Below are 16,879 nucleotides of genomic sequence, written 5' to 3'. Positions count from 1 at the left end.
AAGTTTTAGGGTTTTTTTCTGAGGCCTTACATTTAACATAAATTATTGACTCTAATGTAGGTCTTACTTGTACAAAATGTACACTTGAGCTAGTGTTTCAGTTTTACAGTGTTACTTTGTGTATTCTAGGTCCTATGAGTTGCATATTATTCTGCTTTCAGTATTATTTAAGTTTGTGTGGGCCAAAAGAAATGACACAGCAAGGCCATATTTGTCTCATTGGGATTGAATAGGTTGTAAAGTCCTGCGAAGAATTATACATGTAGCTGTGGAACATAAACAACACTTTTGTGACATTTTCTTTTATATTTATGTTCTTAATGTACATTTGTGTGCAAGTGTTCAGAAGCATAGCATATACATCTAAAACTGGTCAGAAGATCTGAATGATCTCATGCCCTAAATCAGTCGTCCCCAAACCCCAGGGCGCAATTTACCGGATTCTCTTCGCCACATCTGTCTATGACTCACTCTTGATGCATGTAATGATGCTTCCCTCGGTCACAGGTCTTACCTCCATCCACTACCTTTTAAAGGGGCTGCTCCGAGCTGCTAACACAATACATTACCGCTAAATTCAAACCCCCAAGCTAGCAAAATGAACAAAAGACAACACAGTGGATTCACGTTTATATTATTTAGAAAATAAAAATTTATGCCGGTCGTATTATTATTTTTTTTTGTTGTATTTATCCGCCACACCTTAAAGGCCGGTCCGTAATAATATTGTCTGACATTAAACCGGTCTGTGGAGCAAAAAAGGTTGGGGACCACTGACTTAAATAACATCTCTTTATAGGTCAGAGATGTATAGGCAAAGAATAATATAATAATAATTAAACAAAAAAAACACCAAATGGTTTGTTATTGCTACTTTGACCTTAAGTAAAGAGGTACGACTTTAGTCTTTATTTGAAGACATACAGTGACTCAGCTGACAGCCAGGAGAAGTTTATTCCACCACTTAGATGCCAAGACAGAGAAGGGCACTGATGAAGGTTTTCCTTGTAATCAAACCTAGAGGCTTAAAGGGAGAGTGTTAAAGGATGATTAGTACCTTAAGCCAGTTTTGCAGGCAAGCATCAGTGTATTCAATGTGATGTGGGCAGCTGCTGGAAGCCAGTGAATGGAATGCAGCAATGTGTGATTCAGTTTCAGCGATCGGATGGTACGCAGGGGAAGTAAGTTGGTTCGCCTGGAGTAAGTTGCATTAGATTAATCTTTACAGGGCAAGGGTGTATTCAAGCACCAATATGACCAGAGCCATCTCAAGGTTTAACAAATCTTTCATGCTGTTTAGTATCAGTGGTGGACTGTAACGAGTGAATACGATTCGTTACTGTACTTAAATAGCTTTTTCACGTATATGTACTTTTCTGAAAGATTTTCATTTGGGGAGTTTTTCTCTCTCACTTCACTATATTTCAAACTACATTTTGCTAATTTAGTCGTTCCTTTTTATTTATGAGCGGATAAATAGCACTTTGTGGTATCTGCTTATCACCAAAATACAGTTCAGCTTTAGTTCAACAGCACACAGAACATTTAGAGAGGAATAAATAATGGAAGAATCTCCTGATTCGAACTCGCCAAAACACCCGTGGCCTTATTTGCACAATTTTTATTTTTTAATAGCTGAAAAGGTTTTGGGTTTATGATCATTTTAATGGAAAAAAAGTGTCACATTACAGTCTTTTTTTTACATACATCAGAGTTAATTAATATCAAATATTAATAGGACCATTATAGCCATAATAAATCGTAGTACTTTGGATACATTTGGACTTCTATTTACTTAAGTGAAAGTTTAAATTGAGCACTTTTACCAGAGTAAAACTTTACCTAGTGCATTTCTACATTAACTCAAGTACATGTTTTGTGTACTTTGTTAGAGGGTACACACTGTTAGAGCTTAAGAAAGATTATCTGGCAAATGCACTGGGTTTGAACTTGCACAAAATGTCAGATTGTCCAGGTAGTCGTCTGTATTCCCAACGGTGTAAAACACTCACTGTGTGTTTCTTTGTGTCCCCGTCGTCTTGTGAAGCTGCTAAGAAGTTGGAGTGGTTGGAGAAGGAGGAACGGGCGCGGCAGTTACGAGAGCAGCAGATACAGGAGCGCAAGAGGAAGCTGGAGGATCAGAGGCTGAAAGCTGAGAAGCGCAGAGTTGCTCTGGAGGAGAGACAGAAACAGAAATTGGAGAAGAACAAGGTGAGCTCTGCTCTTCTTCTCTAGTTTTTAAGAGAAACCATTTTGAAACCTCTAGAGGATTAGATGTTTAGGACCTGGAAATGACCCACAAACAGAGATAAATAACATATAATTGTTCAGTGCAGTTGTTTAAGTCTTCATAGGCACCATGTAAAATGAGATTTCAAATTTTGTGTGCTTGTTCATAGGAACGCTATGAAGCTGCCATCCAGAGGTCTTCAAAGAAGACGTGGGCTGAGATTCGCCAACAGAGATGGTCATGGGCCGGAGGCCTGAGTGCCAGCTCCAGTCAGAGTCAGAGTGAGTATCATAAAGCCATGACTTTAAGATTAACACAATTTTATTTTGAGAAAACTCAAGCTCAGTTAAAACTGTGATTGAAAATGTTTCTGTTGTCTTTTTATGGCAGAGAGCCACACGACTTAATTCTCTAGCATCATCCATACATGGCCTAAAACACACACAGCTTGTTGTCTGAATTGAATTAGACTTCACTGGTTTCTTATTCAATTCCAAATGTATTTTTTTTTAAAACATATGAGAAAATTGGTTCAAGTGGTTATAGGTAGAAAAGTGGTTTTCCAACAACCGTGTAGTTTTCTAACATCTATACTGTATGTAAATATCGCATTTTTTAATTTATTTTTTTTTATCTTGAACTTAAAAGTATTTTTTATAGCAAAAGCATCAAAATGGCCTTGTTGTCCCAATAGTTTTTCAGGTGTCTGACTAAATATAAATCTAATTTGGGTTACTTTTCCCACTTTAAAACCACACACATTGGTATTATTAATGGTAATAAAAGTGACTACAGGATATAATCATTCTGGTTGAAACACAAATGACTTCTTTTAAGGTAACTTTCATTTTAGATGATTGGAGGCCACATTCTCCTACAGAAAATATTTAGATTTGCTGTTTACAAGACTGCGAACACAAGAACATCTTTGTCTTCTGTGCATGTTTGATTGCATAATACTTCCATTTATGGGATTACTTAGACAGAACAATAAAGGCAATTTAGGCTGCTTGAGTGTATAATAATAGTATGTATATAATAGTATATAATCGTAACAAAAAGTCTGGACATCTGTGATATCGTCGTCGTCATCGTCACACAAGTGAAAGTTTCAAATATCACAGGAAAGATATTGCTTAAACTCTGACTGGAAATAATGTACACATTTCATATAAACAATTCCCTTTATCCTTTTACAGCATTGCTATTGAAAGCTGTTATTTTGTGTATAAGTGCCTGTCATGTCATGTACTAAATGCTGTTAGCACGAAATGTGAAGCTCGTGAACTGTTTCTGTTGGAACGAAGTGTACAAAAGAGGAGAATAGGGATTCAGGGTGAGATGAACAAAGGCGCTAAATCTCAACACCAATACAAACCGGTAACCGATTGGAATTGTAAGGAATGTGGGGAAATGGTTAGCCAAACTGAAGATCGTTCAAACGTTCATAAAATGACTTCAAGCTTAAAAAATGAATTACAAAATAAATCTTTTAAAACATGGTGCATTAGCGAGCCATTCTGAAAGAGGGTGCTTTAAACTATTAGCTGTTTTCCTAAACCTACAGTGTTTAATGCAGTGAAGATGCACTGAAAATGTCCTGCTCAACAATATTGGGATTATGTTCAGTGACTGCAGTGGAGTTGTGTGCTGCATACTGAGGCTGCAGAATCTCCCCATGTCCTTCTCTGTATACGTCCAGGAAATTGTCATTAAGTATAGGAACATGCTTTCCATCCTTACTCTAGAATTTTAGCCGATGTTCACAATAAATGGCATATTGTGCAAATCATTTATTTATTTTATTATTTGTATTCAATTAAAGCTTTCTGTGGTTCCCATTTCTGTTTGTGTATGCACTGTATAAAATGGTTTTCAGATCGATTTTAGGTTTGTAAAGGTTTTGGTAGTTTTTTAATAGCAGGAAAATGCTGTAAATTTCATTCATTGTAATGTTTGCGAGTTTATTGTAATGCTTGATTCATCGCACGCTGTAGCCGATGTTCAGTGCATCCAGCCTATGCGGTGTCCATCAATGTGTGTGTTCAGTATGCTTTGGGTTTTACAGGCCGATGCTCAGTTTCTGCAGTCAACCTTCCCAAACACGTGGACTTTGTTCTAAACAAGCGTCTCTCCAAATCCTCTGCCACCCTCTGGAATTCCCCCAGCAGAAGTAAGACAACCGCCTGCCTGGAATTGGTCTTTACCCCCTCATCATCGTCTCTGGCTCCTCCCCTCACATTTTATGATTTCCTTTTCCCTTAAGTTTTTGTTTTTTTTATTTTCAATCGACTGTGTCTTCCTGGCAATCATGGAATCATTTCCCCTGCCCAACCTGTCCATATGATTTGGGTCTTGAGTTTCATAAATTTCGGACATGCATTCGTACAGCTTGATAGGAATGTATGAATTGTCTGTTCACGTTCTGTTCCTCCAAAGGATGTCATGTTTGGGGTTTTAATTTTCTGACTGGTTCCTCTTTGGTGGCGGGTGTTTGTCCCTTTTTCTTTCTTTGATGCGTCATTGGCCAGATTTCATAAGTGCTCCATATACAATGGTTCTCCTATTTTTGTCATGCCATCATTTTGTCCAAAATCACAATATGAGAAGAAAAAGAACTTGTTCATCCTTATAATTTTTTTTTGCATGTGGAACTGTTTTATGTGCTTGTTTCACCTCAACACACTCTTAGAGAAAGAAAAAAAATTATATACAATTATCTGGGGCACCTTTTAAAGGTTCCATATAGAACCCAAAATGGCCAAAACATTCCAAACAAAAATTCAAGAGGTTTTTAGAAAAGTAGAACCATTATTTAAAGAAATGTATCCAAAGATCTTTAGACAAACCTGTTTTTTAAAAGTGTACTCAGCATGGATGAAGACACATTATATTAACCTGAAGAGGTTCCTCGCTCCTCCAGATGTTTAGAAAAAAAGTAATTTTATAAATTGTGCTTGCAAATCCACTGGATAGAATGTGGGGATTATTATTATATGGGGATTATGTAGCAAATTATCCTGCAAAGATGAAATGTTAGAGAATGGTTTATTAAATTTGAGAAAAGAAGGTGTAACGAAATAGGCCAATATTCAGATTCAGACTGAATTACTCTGGGAGATTCTCCAAAAAACTATAGGGGGAATTTACAATCCAATCCAATCAAATTTGATTTGTCACATACAGAGTACGACATGCAGTGAAATGCTCTTTGCGACTGTCTGGCATTAAAGCATTAAAATGAATGGAATATAAAGGGAATGGAATAAGGATAAAAATAAAACCAAGAAAAAAAGAAGGTAGATAAATAAAAAGTATAAACTATATAAAATATGTGTATATACATGTATATATCCAGCCAGTTCTCCGGTCACATTGTACCCAGGAGAAGTGATATACAGTAGTTCTAAAGGGAATGTTGATCTGATTCAGTTTTCTACAGTATGCCATTATTTACAGTAGATTATTTAACATTTTGCTTTTATAAATGCATGTTACTGTTGATGAATTATATGTTAATACTTTCTGATTTTCTGCAGGTCGCAGATTGGAGTTAAGTCCTTGGGAGAGTAGCATTGTGGACCGCCTAATGACACCCACCCTGTCCTTCCTGGCACGAAGTCGCAGTGCTGTCAGTGTGCAGAGCAGCGGCAAAGATTCTAGTGAGTGATCAACTAACGTTTACTTCAAACTGAGATTTTTATGGTTTAGCCTCTGACAGATTTTCACTGCTTGGCCTAGATGACATATTTCTACGTGTGTTAAGTGACCGTTTTTGTTTTCTTTGCAAACCTAGGGAATTTATCTGAGAATTTATAAGGAGAAAATAATGATTCATATAATAAAAACAGTGGACTCTGGATCCAATTGTGTGAGGTTTATTCACAGAACCTTTCACAGAATTAATTCAATTTTATTTGTAAGGCGCTTTCAACAATGAACATCGTCTTAAAGCAGCTTTACACAGATAATGTGGTGATACACAAAAAGAACATCTTATTCATTTTTAAGTTTGTCCCTGATGAGTGAGCCAGTGGCGACTGTGGCATGGACAAACTCCCTGTGATGAGGCATAAGGAAGAAACCCTCAGCATGATCGATACACAATAGTCGATCAACTTCAGAACATACACACAATTACAAAACTTTGGTGGTTTGCAAAAATACAAATAGTTTGGTGTGCGTGTGTGTATAACGAGAGCAGTAATTGATGTTATTGAATTGTCTTAATATTCAGAATGTGGTGACCTCCACTGGCAGGGAGGAGTATCACAGCGAGTTTACTTTTTCGACAGCGTTTTCTAGTAACTATTAAAGAGTGTGTGTGTGTGTGTGTGTGTGTGTGTGTGTGTGTGTGTGTGTGTGTGTGTGTGTGTGTAATACATATATATTAATATAATATAATATTTTTATGTAGGAATGTTAAACTTTTATAATTATGATCTTTACTGAAATCAGGTGCCTTTCAATATACTTTCAAAACACTGTTGAAAACGTTTTGCTGTGTCAAAGAAACTCCCAGAACATTTTATCTGTTCTAAATGTACCTGAAATAAACATTTTTAATACTCTAATCAACATGGCCATGGAAAAATATCGAGGCTTTAAATGCAAATGTATGGTTATTATTAGTTAAACCAATCTCAACATAGAGCACGAAGACAAAATATTCTAATATGTGTTAAAAAATCTATCTATCTATCTATCTATCTATCTATCTATCTATCTATCTATCTATCTATCTATCTATCTATCTATCTATCTATCTATCTATCGTCAAAATGAGCACCACTTATATTAAATGCAGCGTGCATTTCTGTTTGACCATTTTTGTAAACAAATATAAATAAATAGAAAAGAGGCGAAATTAAAACCTTCAATGCAACACGTTTTTTTCACGACGTCCTTTCATTGCTCACATATAAAAAGTAAAATTTTTTTAATCATTTAACATTTGTTTTGCTGATGTAGACACCAAGTCTCAAATCAAGCACCAAAATCTGCCATGATGCACACATCCAACAATTAAAACTGCATTTCGATTAGGTGTCCTGATGATTAGCATAATTTAAACATCATAATTACTTTAAAACATTGATTATTTTGTCTTCATGCTCTATGCAAAAAGCATCTATACTTGTCCATGCCCATGTTGGAATTAGAGTATTAAAAATGTAAGCGTTAATTTAAGGTACATTTATAACAGATACAAATGTGTAATTAAGTTTCGATTAATCGTGACTCGTTAAAAATTCCATCACTATTAAATCAAATAATTGTCATTCATAAACTCTTCTAAACTCTATACATATGCTTGTGTAAATATGACTTTACAACTTATATTCACACGAGCAGATGTATAGAGTTTAAAAGTCGTATGCTTCTGTGTGACTGTCGAACTCCTTCCTTACAGAGTCACCACTGTGCCCTCGTTCAGCCTCAGCAAGTCCACTCGCAGTGTGCTCTCACCGGCCCCATCGATGCTCCGAACGCTGGAGGGTTACAACCAGCACCCCCGACATCACCCAGCGCCCACGCAGACGGGACTCCACTCCTGTAGGCTTCAAAACACATGGCACAGCTTGATCTTCCATACAATGTTTTTATATATTTTATATAACAATGTCCCTTCTTTAATTCTCTGGGGTTTCTTGACAGATGGATAAAAAAAAGAAAGAGAAGAAGGACAAAGAGCGGGAGAACGAAAAGGAAAAGAGCGCCATCACCAAAGAGAAGGTGCTGAAGAAGAGACAGTCATTACCATCAATGCCTGCCAGACGTGAGCCCAGGTAGCCCACAGCTGACCTTTCAGTTCAGGAGTTCTCGTTCATTTGAAGATTATCATTGTTATATTGATATAATGTTTTTTCAGTCCAAGTGCACACATAAAACAGCGTGCTTCCTCACCAAGACCCCCACCAGCCCTCATCAGCACAATCACCCCAAAATCTCGACCTAAGAGGCCACGAACACCAATCCGTGTGGAGGCACACGCCAAAACTGCAGAACAAACCCTAGAGAGCAGAAGTGAGTCATCATTTTACATCAGGGTCTTACAGGGCACCTTATTTTTATGGGGGGGAGGAATTATTACCTGTAGATGTAACTTCAATGACAGTGTGGTTGTTTGCGTAATTCAGTTTCTCAGCTCAGGCCTTGGGTTTTGTGTGGGAAAGGTGAAGAAACAGCATCTCCGCACTGCCTGAGGAGCTTCTCATCTCTTTAATAGTATAATATTATAGATTAATTATTTTGTACTAAATTAATGAGGGATGGGCAGCTTTCATAGTGATGAGGGCTCCTTTCTACTGGGGGGCCAGATTATTTTAGATTGTTAATTTGTGATAAGAGCAGTTCTAGTGTCCCTGGTGTATTTTTCATATTTTTCTTCATGAGCAGTGGTGAAGTTTTACTTTAAAATCCTTCATAACCAATTTAGTTTCCAAACAAATGGGTGCCCCCTTTAAACTGGGTAAAAAGAGTTTTCCATCTTGCCTTTTTTAATTTTTTACTGTCAATTTCTCTTTTCTTTTTACTCATTTTGGTAAGTGTTCCCAATCGCACGCATATCCTACTTTTTTTTTTTAATTACTTTGTTTTAATTACTATGGCGACCGGCAGAAACTAGCGCCCTCCCCTGGTTAGAGAATTAACATCCTAATATGAAAGCAGTCTCTGAGTTTTTCAGCATTCAGACTGACATGGTCTTGCAGGCTGTATTTAAAGATACTGTGTGCTATAATCTGGCTGTGTTGCCCATCCCTGATCTATAATGTTGACATTTAAAAGATGATCGTATGAATGAGTCTCATACTTCCCCATTATAATTTAGAAGTATATTGCCTTTATTTAAACATCATATGTTTGGCTATTGGCTATTTAATTGCCAATATATTTTACTTTTATTCCTGTAATATTCATGTAATACTAAGAGAGGCAGCAAACAAGTAGATCAGATTTTGATGAATAATGTCCATTGTTTCTGTCTGTTCTTTCTCTGTCTGCATTTTCTGTCGTTTAGCCTCGTCTCCAATCACTTCCGTTGTCGTGCTGTCCACCTCTGTCACGCCCCCTCGTACAAATACCCCAACCGCAGTGGTATGTCCCTCCTCTGTTCCTGAACAGTCCTTGTCAAGTTTTAGCATTCCACAAGTTTCTCCAGCCCCCTCCCCTGCCAAGCCCATGGCTGGAACGAACGATCCAGAGGAAGCCGCTCGCATCCTGGCTGAGAAAAGACGACAGGCCCGAGAACAGAGGGAGAGGGAGGAGGAGGAACGGAGGGAGCAAGAAGAGAGAGAGAGGTCAGCCTTACAGCTAAACTTAGTAAATAAAATGTATATAAAAAACAGGTTTTTGTTTCCACATGTTCCCAAATTTGTCACATTTCAACAATGTTAAAGCAGTTTGCAGTAGCATTTCCAGCACAACCGAGTGGCCTGCATGTCACACTCGTGCTCCGCGATGCAGCTGAATAAGTTGTCTGACAGTTTCTATGTGTACAGTGTAATAGCATGTGGCATGCTGTCAACATTAAAAGCAAGCAGCTCAGCCCTGCATGATGGCATTTATAAGCTGGGAAAGCCTTTGGCAGGAACAACAGATCGTTGTGCTGAAGCCCACTGCTCAGTTATTTTTGTCCAGCCGAGTGGTATATTGTGTGCCTCTAGTTATTCCACTTTATAATGCCTTTAGTGTGCGTCTATGCACTTCCATTTTCGAGGAGATTTTTATGTCGGTTATGATTGGAGTATGGTAATACTGATGATCAGATGCGTGTGTAGGAAAGAGCGGATTGCCCGGGAGGCAGAGGAGAAGAGGCGAAAGGAGGAGGAGGCACTGCTTATGGCAGAGCAGCAGAAGCTGAGAGAGGAAGCCGAGCTTCTGCAACAGGAGAAAGAGGCCCAGGAGAAAGCCAGGGCTGAACAAGAAGAGAACGAGCGCCTCCAGAGACAGGTTAGAGTCATGTCTGTGAATCATGGAGCTGAAGCTTCTGTTCAAATAATGGTCACAGATCATGATACCCCATTGTCCATGAGCTTAAATAGTTCAATGGTTTAAAGTGCTATGTCATATTCAAATATCAAAATAATATATGTAGACTAAAGAATTGTTTATTCAGCCAGAATAACAGGAATGAATTTGGTGAAATGAAAACGAATGGGTGTATATTGCTTTGTCGCAGGATAAATCTCCTGGATGTTTATTCTGAGACATGCTTCATTCATTTAAGATCAGATAAAATATACCCTTATTCGTCCCACAGTGGGGAAATCTGTGTTACAGCAGCAAAGAAAATGAAATGTAAAAATATATTTATATAAAAAAGTTAAAACATAATACAGTACATTTATTTAATGTTTCCCCTACTCCTTCTTTCATTAATGTCTTCCCTCTGTCTTTTTCACCACACAATGAACTGAAATCATAGAAAAGAGCTGATGCTTCAGTTCATCTTCGTTTTCCTTTGTACTGGCTAAGCTAAGTTTTTCTAGCATGAGCACCACACACAGGAAAATCCTGACCAAGGAATTCCTCTAGCCTCTACTTTCTGACTGGAGCTGTCAGATTCTTTCAAATGTGCCAGTATTTTTCAACACTGGCACCATCTTGTGTTCAGGGCAGTAAAAAAAAAAAAAAAAATCAATACTAACTACACAAGAGACATTTTATTACATGCAGACATGTGCAGGTGTGAGACATCTTGAAGTCATTGATATATATTTTGGACTGAATCACCATTAGCTGAACATCTGTTCTGTTAGTCACAGCTGTGTGCTTTTTCTTTTTTTTTTCTTTTTTTTTTTTTTTGCAGAAAGAGGAGGCTGAATCCAAAGCCCGTGAGGAGGCGGAGAGGCAGCGCCTGGAGAGAGAGAAACACTTCCAGAAGGAGGAGCAAGAGAGGCTGCAGAGGAAGAAAGTAGGATGAAAAAAATGTATTTCAAGGAGGGGTTTGATTATAAACAAATGTTTATATATGTAATTTAGGCTCAGGACACAATTATACTCTACCTAATGGTCACACAGCACTTGATTGCCTTTGTATAAATAGCTTTGCATAATTGATGGCGACGAGCAGGACACACACACACACACACACACACACACACACACACACACACACACACACACTTACATTTAGAGACAGACTCCCTTTCTAGACTGGCTCCAATGCTGTTAACCCTTACTGATTACAGGTTCCTTTAAACTGAGGTGTGCGTGCAGGTTTATTTATTTATTTTGTATTATTCTTGACATAATCCCCCGTAAACTTGAATTTGTATTATACAAATAATCTGACATGAATTACAGTTTTTGTTGTTTTTCCCTCCCCACCAGCGCCTGGAGGAAATCATGAAAAGGACACGCAAAACAGACACCCCAGAAAAGGTAGATTTCTGATTCAAAATCTGCTTCAATGTCACTAAATCCAATTGGTCAAAGTCTAAATAATTCAATTCAATTCATTTTTATTTGTATAGCGCTTTTACCAATGAACATTGTCTCAAAGCAACTTTACACCGATAATGTGGTGATAAAAATGAATGATCTGTTCTGTAAATATAACTCCCTTTCATTCATTTTTCTTCTTTGCACAGAAGGACACAAAATGTTCTCCTCCACAAGTTAATGGTGGAAGTTCTCAACTGGAATCAGAGAGCAGTAAAGGTAAAGTTTTTGGTCAATAAAAATGCCATTATGGTGTATATACACAGTTTATTTTTTCCCCCCTTCAATACAATTGAAAATGTTATTTTTATTTATTTTTTAATTTTTTTTAAATAATTGAATGCGTTTTTTTTTTTTTTCTTTTCCAAAGCCAGTCTTGCGTTCTTTGGCAGGCTAGTCCCCGAGAGCACTTTTTTGTTTGTTACACAACATGAAAATACTGTGAGCCATTGTGAGGGAAATGACCGCATGTTCTCTGAAAATCCAAACCTCAATTAAACACACATTCTGTGGCTAAGGAAGCTGTATCCGGAGTAGGTCTTCAGTAGTGGATTTCTGCTTAGTCGGGCAGATGTTAGTATATAACAATTTGGACACAGACATTTCAAAGTTAATTAAAGGGTTCTGGTAACACCATGTACTATCACTTAATAAGGTTAGAAATTTTCCATCGGTGTAATTGGGTGTATCGCAAATACACACCATTCAGTGGGGTTGTTTTCGAGCCAGTTCTTTTTAAAAACGGTCCTCATGGCCTCCAGATGTTCCAGATTATTCTGTGTCCCACGATTGTGTGAGTTGGGTAAGCAAAAATCTGGACCATTTGTAATGTTTTAAAGACTAAACTAAGAACTGCTGTACACACAGCATATGCACACCCTTGTGCTTCTGTCGCAGTGATGAAATAGATTTGTCTAACTCACACTGCCTGAGTGTAAAGCAGAGATTTCTGCACTCCTATAATATAATGAAGAGATGCCAGGGCTGGAGCCTGGCATTCCAGCAGGGTGGAAGCCATTACCTGGTACAGATGTGGTGCTAGTGGCAGAATTTAAAAAAAGCTTTGCATATATTAGAGTGAAGTCATATCCTGAGCCTTTGGTTAAAATGCTATCAACAGACCAATATAATCCAGATGCTGGTATAAAAAGGTTTTTTCTAACTACAGGTTGTCTTCTTTTAGTTAGAATACGTATTTTCTTGTCACCGTTTGTTCTATCAATCAAAAGTATGAGAGTTTGTAGTGTCTGTAAACTGGGGTTGAGTGTTTTGACTGGACATGTACACTGTGTGCCTCCATGTTTCGCTCGTTCAAGCATTTTTTTATTATAGGAATTCTATAGTGTCTGACTGAGCATGTTTCTCTTATACCTGGCAACCATATTTGGTAATTGCTAATCAATACTCTTCACTTTGGAAGATAACCTTCCATCTGTCAGTGTAGCGGAGCCATGTACCTGCCTAGCCATTAACCTCTCAGCACTGTCTAACCACTAGGTGGCCCTAATTTCATGGTACTGTATAATGTGTGCAATATCTGACACTACATCCTCGTTACCGCTCATCAGGCTCTTATTTTTTTTTACTTGTCTTATTGCTTATGTTTGCCCATGAGAGATGGCATGAGTTGGAGCAGATTTAACTAATCAAGCAACAGTATCTGTGTTTTGAGCCTGCGTCCGTATGTTTGGAGTAGGCCGAATGAATGGTTACAGCTAATTACGGTTGTATACTTATATCTGTCATCAGTCTAAAACTACAGCAAACACCAAATATCATAAAAGAATCCAGATGGTGGAAATGCTTAAAACACACTGGCACAATAGAACGGTTTATTTTGGTTAATGTAATTTAGTTTTTTTTTTTCCTCTCCCACAGAATCTAAAGACTACCTTCCAAGCGTGGAGCTGAAACAAGATCAGTCACAGAGTTGCAGGAAAGAAAGGTAATTAAACGATACACTATTTTATTAAAACCTTTTTGTAAGTAATACAATAACAAATTGCAGTGGATTGTTTTCGGAGCATTACATTGAATCAATTTCCACATGGCTGACGAGGCACAGCTAGCGTGTTGCTTATTTATTAAATCCTCATGGGTTATATTTGTTCCAGTTTTCTGGAACAGAGGTCCCCTGTTGAGTAACAAATGACAAATACAATGCTGTACACTGTTAATAAAATGATTACATAAGATAGAAATAATCTCATTTTAAATGCTCGAAAAATATGAAAATTGACGAAAAATGATAAGTGAATTCAATAATCTAGATTTCATATGATCACTAAAGGCCAAACTTTTTATCACTGTAATAAGGCACTTCTAGCACCTTATATTTATACCCTAAAGTTAGGGTTCTTTATTTAAGTGTTTGTGTGTTACAGTTTTAGTGGTTAATGTAAGCCCTGAAGATTATTTTCAATAACAGGAAGTCTTGAGCAGATTCATTCCTTTTCTACCTTAGAACTTTGTTCAGTGATTGCATATTTGATGAGTAAAGAACAACCAGGCATACTCTTATCATTTTATAAATATATTTAAATATATACAAGGTTGTGGAATGTGCACAATACAACCTCCTGTTATGTGAAAATGCTGAATAAGCTGTATCCGTCTCTCTCTCTGTCTCCCTCTCACACTGGTTTGAATAAGGATTTCAAGCTGTTCAACTCATTTCTGTGCTGTTCTTTTCAGTTCTCCAGTCCATGCGATCAACGGTATCCAGGCTAAGCAGGAGAACGGACTATCAGGTGGTGAAGCGTCCCGTTTCGAAGAGATCATTCAGCTGTCCAATCACGCTGGTGCTAACGGCAGTGGCCGGGAGAAAGCCGAGGCCGATATGCCAAACGAGCCAATCATGGCCTTTGATAATGGGAACACTTTTCTGAAAAAAGCAGGCCCCATGAAGCCACAGCATGTTGCAGGTAATCGCACAAAGTTGATACCAGTACTGTGAAAGTTTTGCAGAATTATCCATGAGCCTATACTTTAGTGAAAAAGGCCAGGCTAAGCTCGTTTTGGCCGATTATAAAAGCGGTGGCTTTTTTTTCCCAGTGAGGAATTCCAAATAGTTTGAAGAGAATAAGCTGTTATTTAATAACATGCATCTGCAAAGATTATCCTGTCATGTGGTGTTTTCATACTGTATTTTATTTTTTTTTGGTTAACCCTTGGAACAGAATAGCATTCATTATAATGAGTTTCATTTACAATTCTATAATCATTAAGATTTTCATTTATAATTAGCAATGCTAAATAAGTTCATTGTCAGTGTAAACTGCTTTCAGGTCATTTTATGTAGGACAGACTTTTTTACTCATTTGAATTATAACGGTAGAAGGGACACACGCACGGATTTTACCCTTTGCACTGTGTATTTGTGGGGTCATCCACTTGCTCCGCCCCATTTCTTTGCCTTGGGTGAACACAGCAGGTGGATGTCTTCAGGCTTAATCTGTTGCTTGGCACTTTGCCTTAGTGAGGGGGTGAAGTGCCTGGCAGGCGTTCACTTGAGGAGCTGCCATGTTCTGAATTCCCCGAGGGGTGCTAAAGAGGCCCAGTCTTTCCTTTCTTGTCGGCTAGGCTGGAAACGGGAGCCCGGTTTTTAGTATGCCTCGTATGCCCCTGACATGGTCAGCAATAGTGACAGGCATTGCTATGCCCCTTGCTACCACCACCTGCTATCTTGCAGACAGGAGTAGACCATAAATTACTCCCAAAGCAAACACGGAGAGGTCACAGGCTCTACATTTCCAAGCCACATTTATATATGGTGTGTGCACTTCTATATTGGTTTTTTATGTCTTCTTGTTAAGTCTGACCTGGTTGACATTAATCTCAGGCCAAAAGATTTTGCAAACGTAGTAGTCTCTAGAGTTATATAGAGTTCTGTTCTTTTCTTGTTTCATTTAGTGCAACTGTTATGGAATGTCTTGAATATTGTGATATGCCCAGCAGTAGTTTCTTCTCTAACCACAATGCAATCATGTTCTTTGTCCTCCAGAGGTGCTGTGAGCATCAGGGCTATTAAACAGAGGTGATGTCAGACAACTGCCTGACTCCAAGATCCCCGCCGGAGGGTATTGTGTGATGAAGCACAGCCTGACCAGACCCGTGCTAACCCAATCACTGACTGCTGTTTAGATTGTCCAGAGCATCATCATGGTTAGAACCTGCCCTTTTCAAAAGGGTGTGATTACAATGAAGCCACTCTGCTGTCAAGCTTAACTAAACACACTCTCGCCACCCTCCAAGGTGCATTCGGTCACCATTTATCAAAAGTTCACCCGGCAGTCTGACCTCGCACCTTAGGGCACACCGCTCCATGCGTCTCCATGATCACCAGAGCAAACATAAACACGACAAAAGCAAGATTTCTGGCTGTATTTCTTATCCTGAGTTAAACTGAAAAGTGCTTTGGCTAGTTTGTTTTAATGTTTAGTTATTTAATGTGTTGAGAAATGTAACTACTGGGTACAGCTATATGTGAATAGTGTAAATTGGAATACAGTTGGGAGAGCTTTGTGAAATTAAACAAACAGATTGAAGGGAAGTCTCTCGAGTGTCTTTTATTTTACTCCTCCTCACTACAATAATAGTTAGCTGGGGTTTAAGGATGTCCTCCTTTAGGAGCATTGCAGTGACATTTGGAAAGTCCCTGTTAGATAAACAAAAAAATCCTTTTTTATTTGATTGTGTCATTAATAATAAGGTTGCAGCGAACTTTGACTAGAGTCATGGATTTATTGTAATTTTTATACACATTAAAGAACCAGCAATGTGGCTTTTTGTTAAAAATAACCTATACATATCTGTTTAAAAAAAAATCTGAACTTACATTTACCAGACAGCATTTATCCAGGGTGAAGTACAAAAGTATCAATAAATAAAACACTGGTTCACTGAGTTGCAAAGTTACTATACATCACCCTTAAACTCTTTTGGGAGGAATTATAGCACACTTACATTTTTATTTATTTTATTTTTTTAACATAAAGACATGAAACAAACAGGGAAGATAATTAAAGTGTTTTAGGGTGAGGTAGGTCTTTACCCGTGGTTTGAAGATCGTTTGTGACTCATCTGTTTGAACAGCTAGCGGGAAGGTCATTCCACCTCCTCAGTGCCAGAACAGAAAAGAGTGTATACCTACCTCTTACCCTAAAAGACTGTGGAACCAGTTGAGCAGTGCTAGAAGACCTG

General features: G+C 38.0%; 1 protein-coding gene across 3 annotated transcripts in view; it reads left to right on the top strand.

Annotated features, from left to right (window-relative positions):
- The window catches only part of map7d1a (MAP7 domain containing 1a), a 42,481-nt gene extending 26,257 nt beyond the window's left edge, over positions 1-16,224 (top strand). For 2 of the 3 annotated variants that reach the window (XM_046847387.1, XM_046847386.1), the window contains 15 exons: positions 2,048-2,211; positions 2,400-2,511; positions 4,299-4,403; positions 5,770-5,892; positions 7,644-7,786; positions 7,889-8,019; positions 8,103-8,257; positions 9,252-9,531; positions 10,012-10,183; positions 11,043-11,147; positions 11,567-11,617; positions 11,827-11,896; positions 13,556-13,622; positions 14,372-14,601; positions 15,681-16,224. In XM_046847387.1, coding sequence (XP_046703343.1) covers positions 2,048-2,211; positions 2,400-2,511; positions 4,299-4,403; positions 5,770-5,892; positions 7,644-7,786; positions 7,889-8,019; positions 8,103-8,257; positions 9,252-9,531; positions 10,012-10,183; positions 11,043-11,147; positions 11,567-11,617; positions 11,827-11,896; positions 13,556-13,622; positions 14,372-14,601; positions 15,681-15,691 — 1,919 coding nt within the window. In that variant the 3' untranslated portion in view covers positions 15,692-16,224. The remainder of the gene's footprint in view (positions 1-2,047; positions 2,212-2,399; positions 2,512-4,298; positions 4,404-5,769; positions 5,893-7,643; positions 7,787-7,888; positions 8,020-8,102; positions 8,258-9,251; positions 9,532-10,011; positions 10,184-11,042; positions 11,148-11,566; positions 11,618-11,826; positions 11,897-13,555; positions 13,623-14,371; positions 14,602-15,680) is intronic. The other variant, XM_046847388.1, reaches the window with a different exon arrangement.
- Positions 16,225-16,879: the final 655 nt, after the last annotated feature.

This window comes from Silurus meridionalis, chromosome 4 (genome assembly GCF_014805685.1).
Source record: "Silurus meridionalis isolate SWU-2019-XX chromosome 4, ASM1480568v1, whole genome shotgun sequence".
Taxonomy (NCBI): Eukaryota; Metazoa; Chordata; class Actinopteri; order Siluriformes; family Siluridae; genus Silurus; species Silurus meridionalis.
The sequence above is the reverse complement of the archived record's forward strand: the minus strand, read 5'-3'. Positions and strand labels throughout refer to the sequence as shown.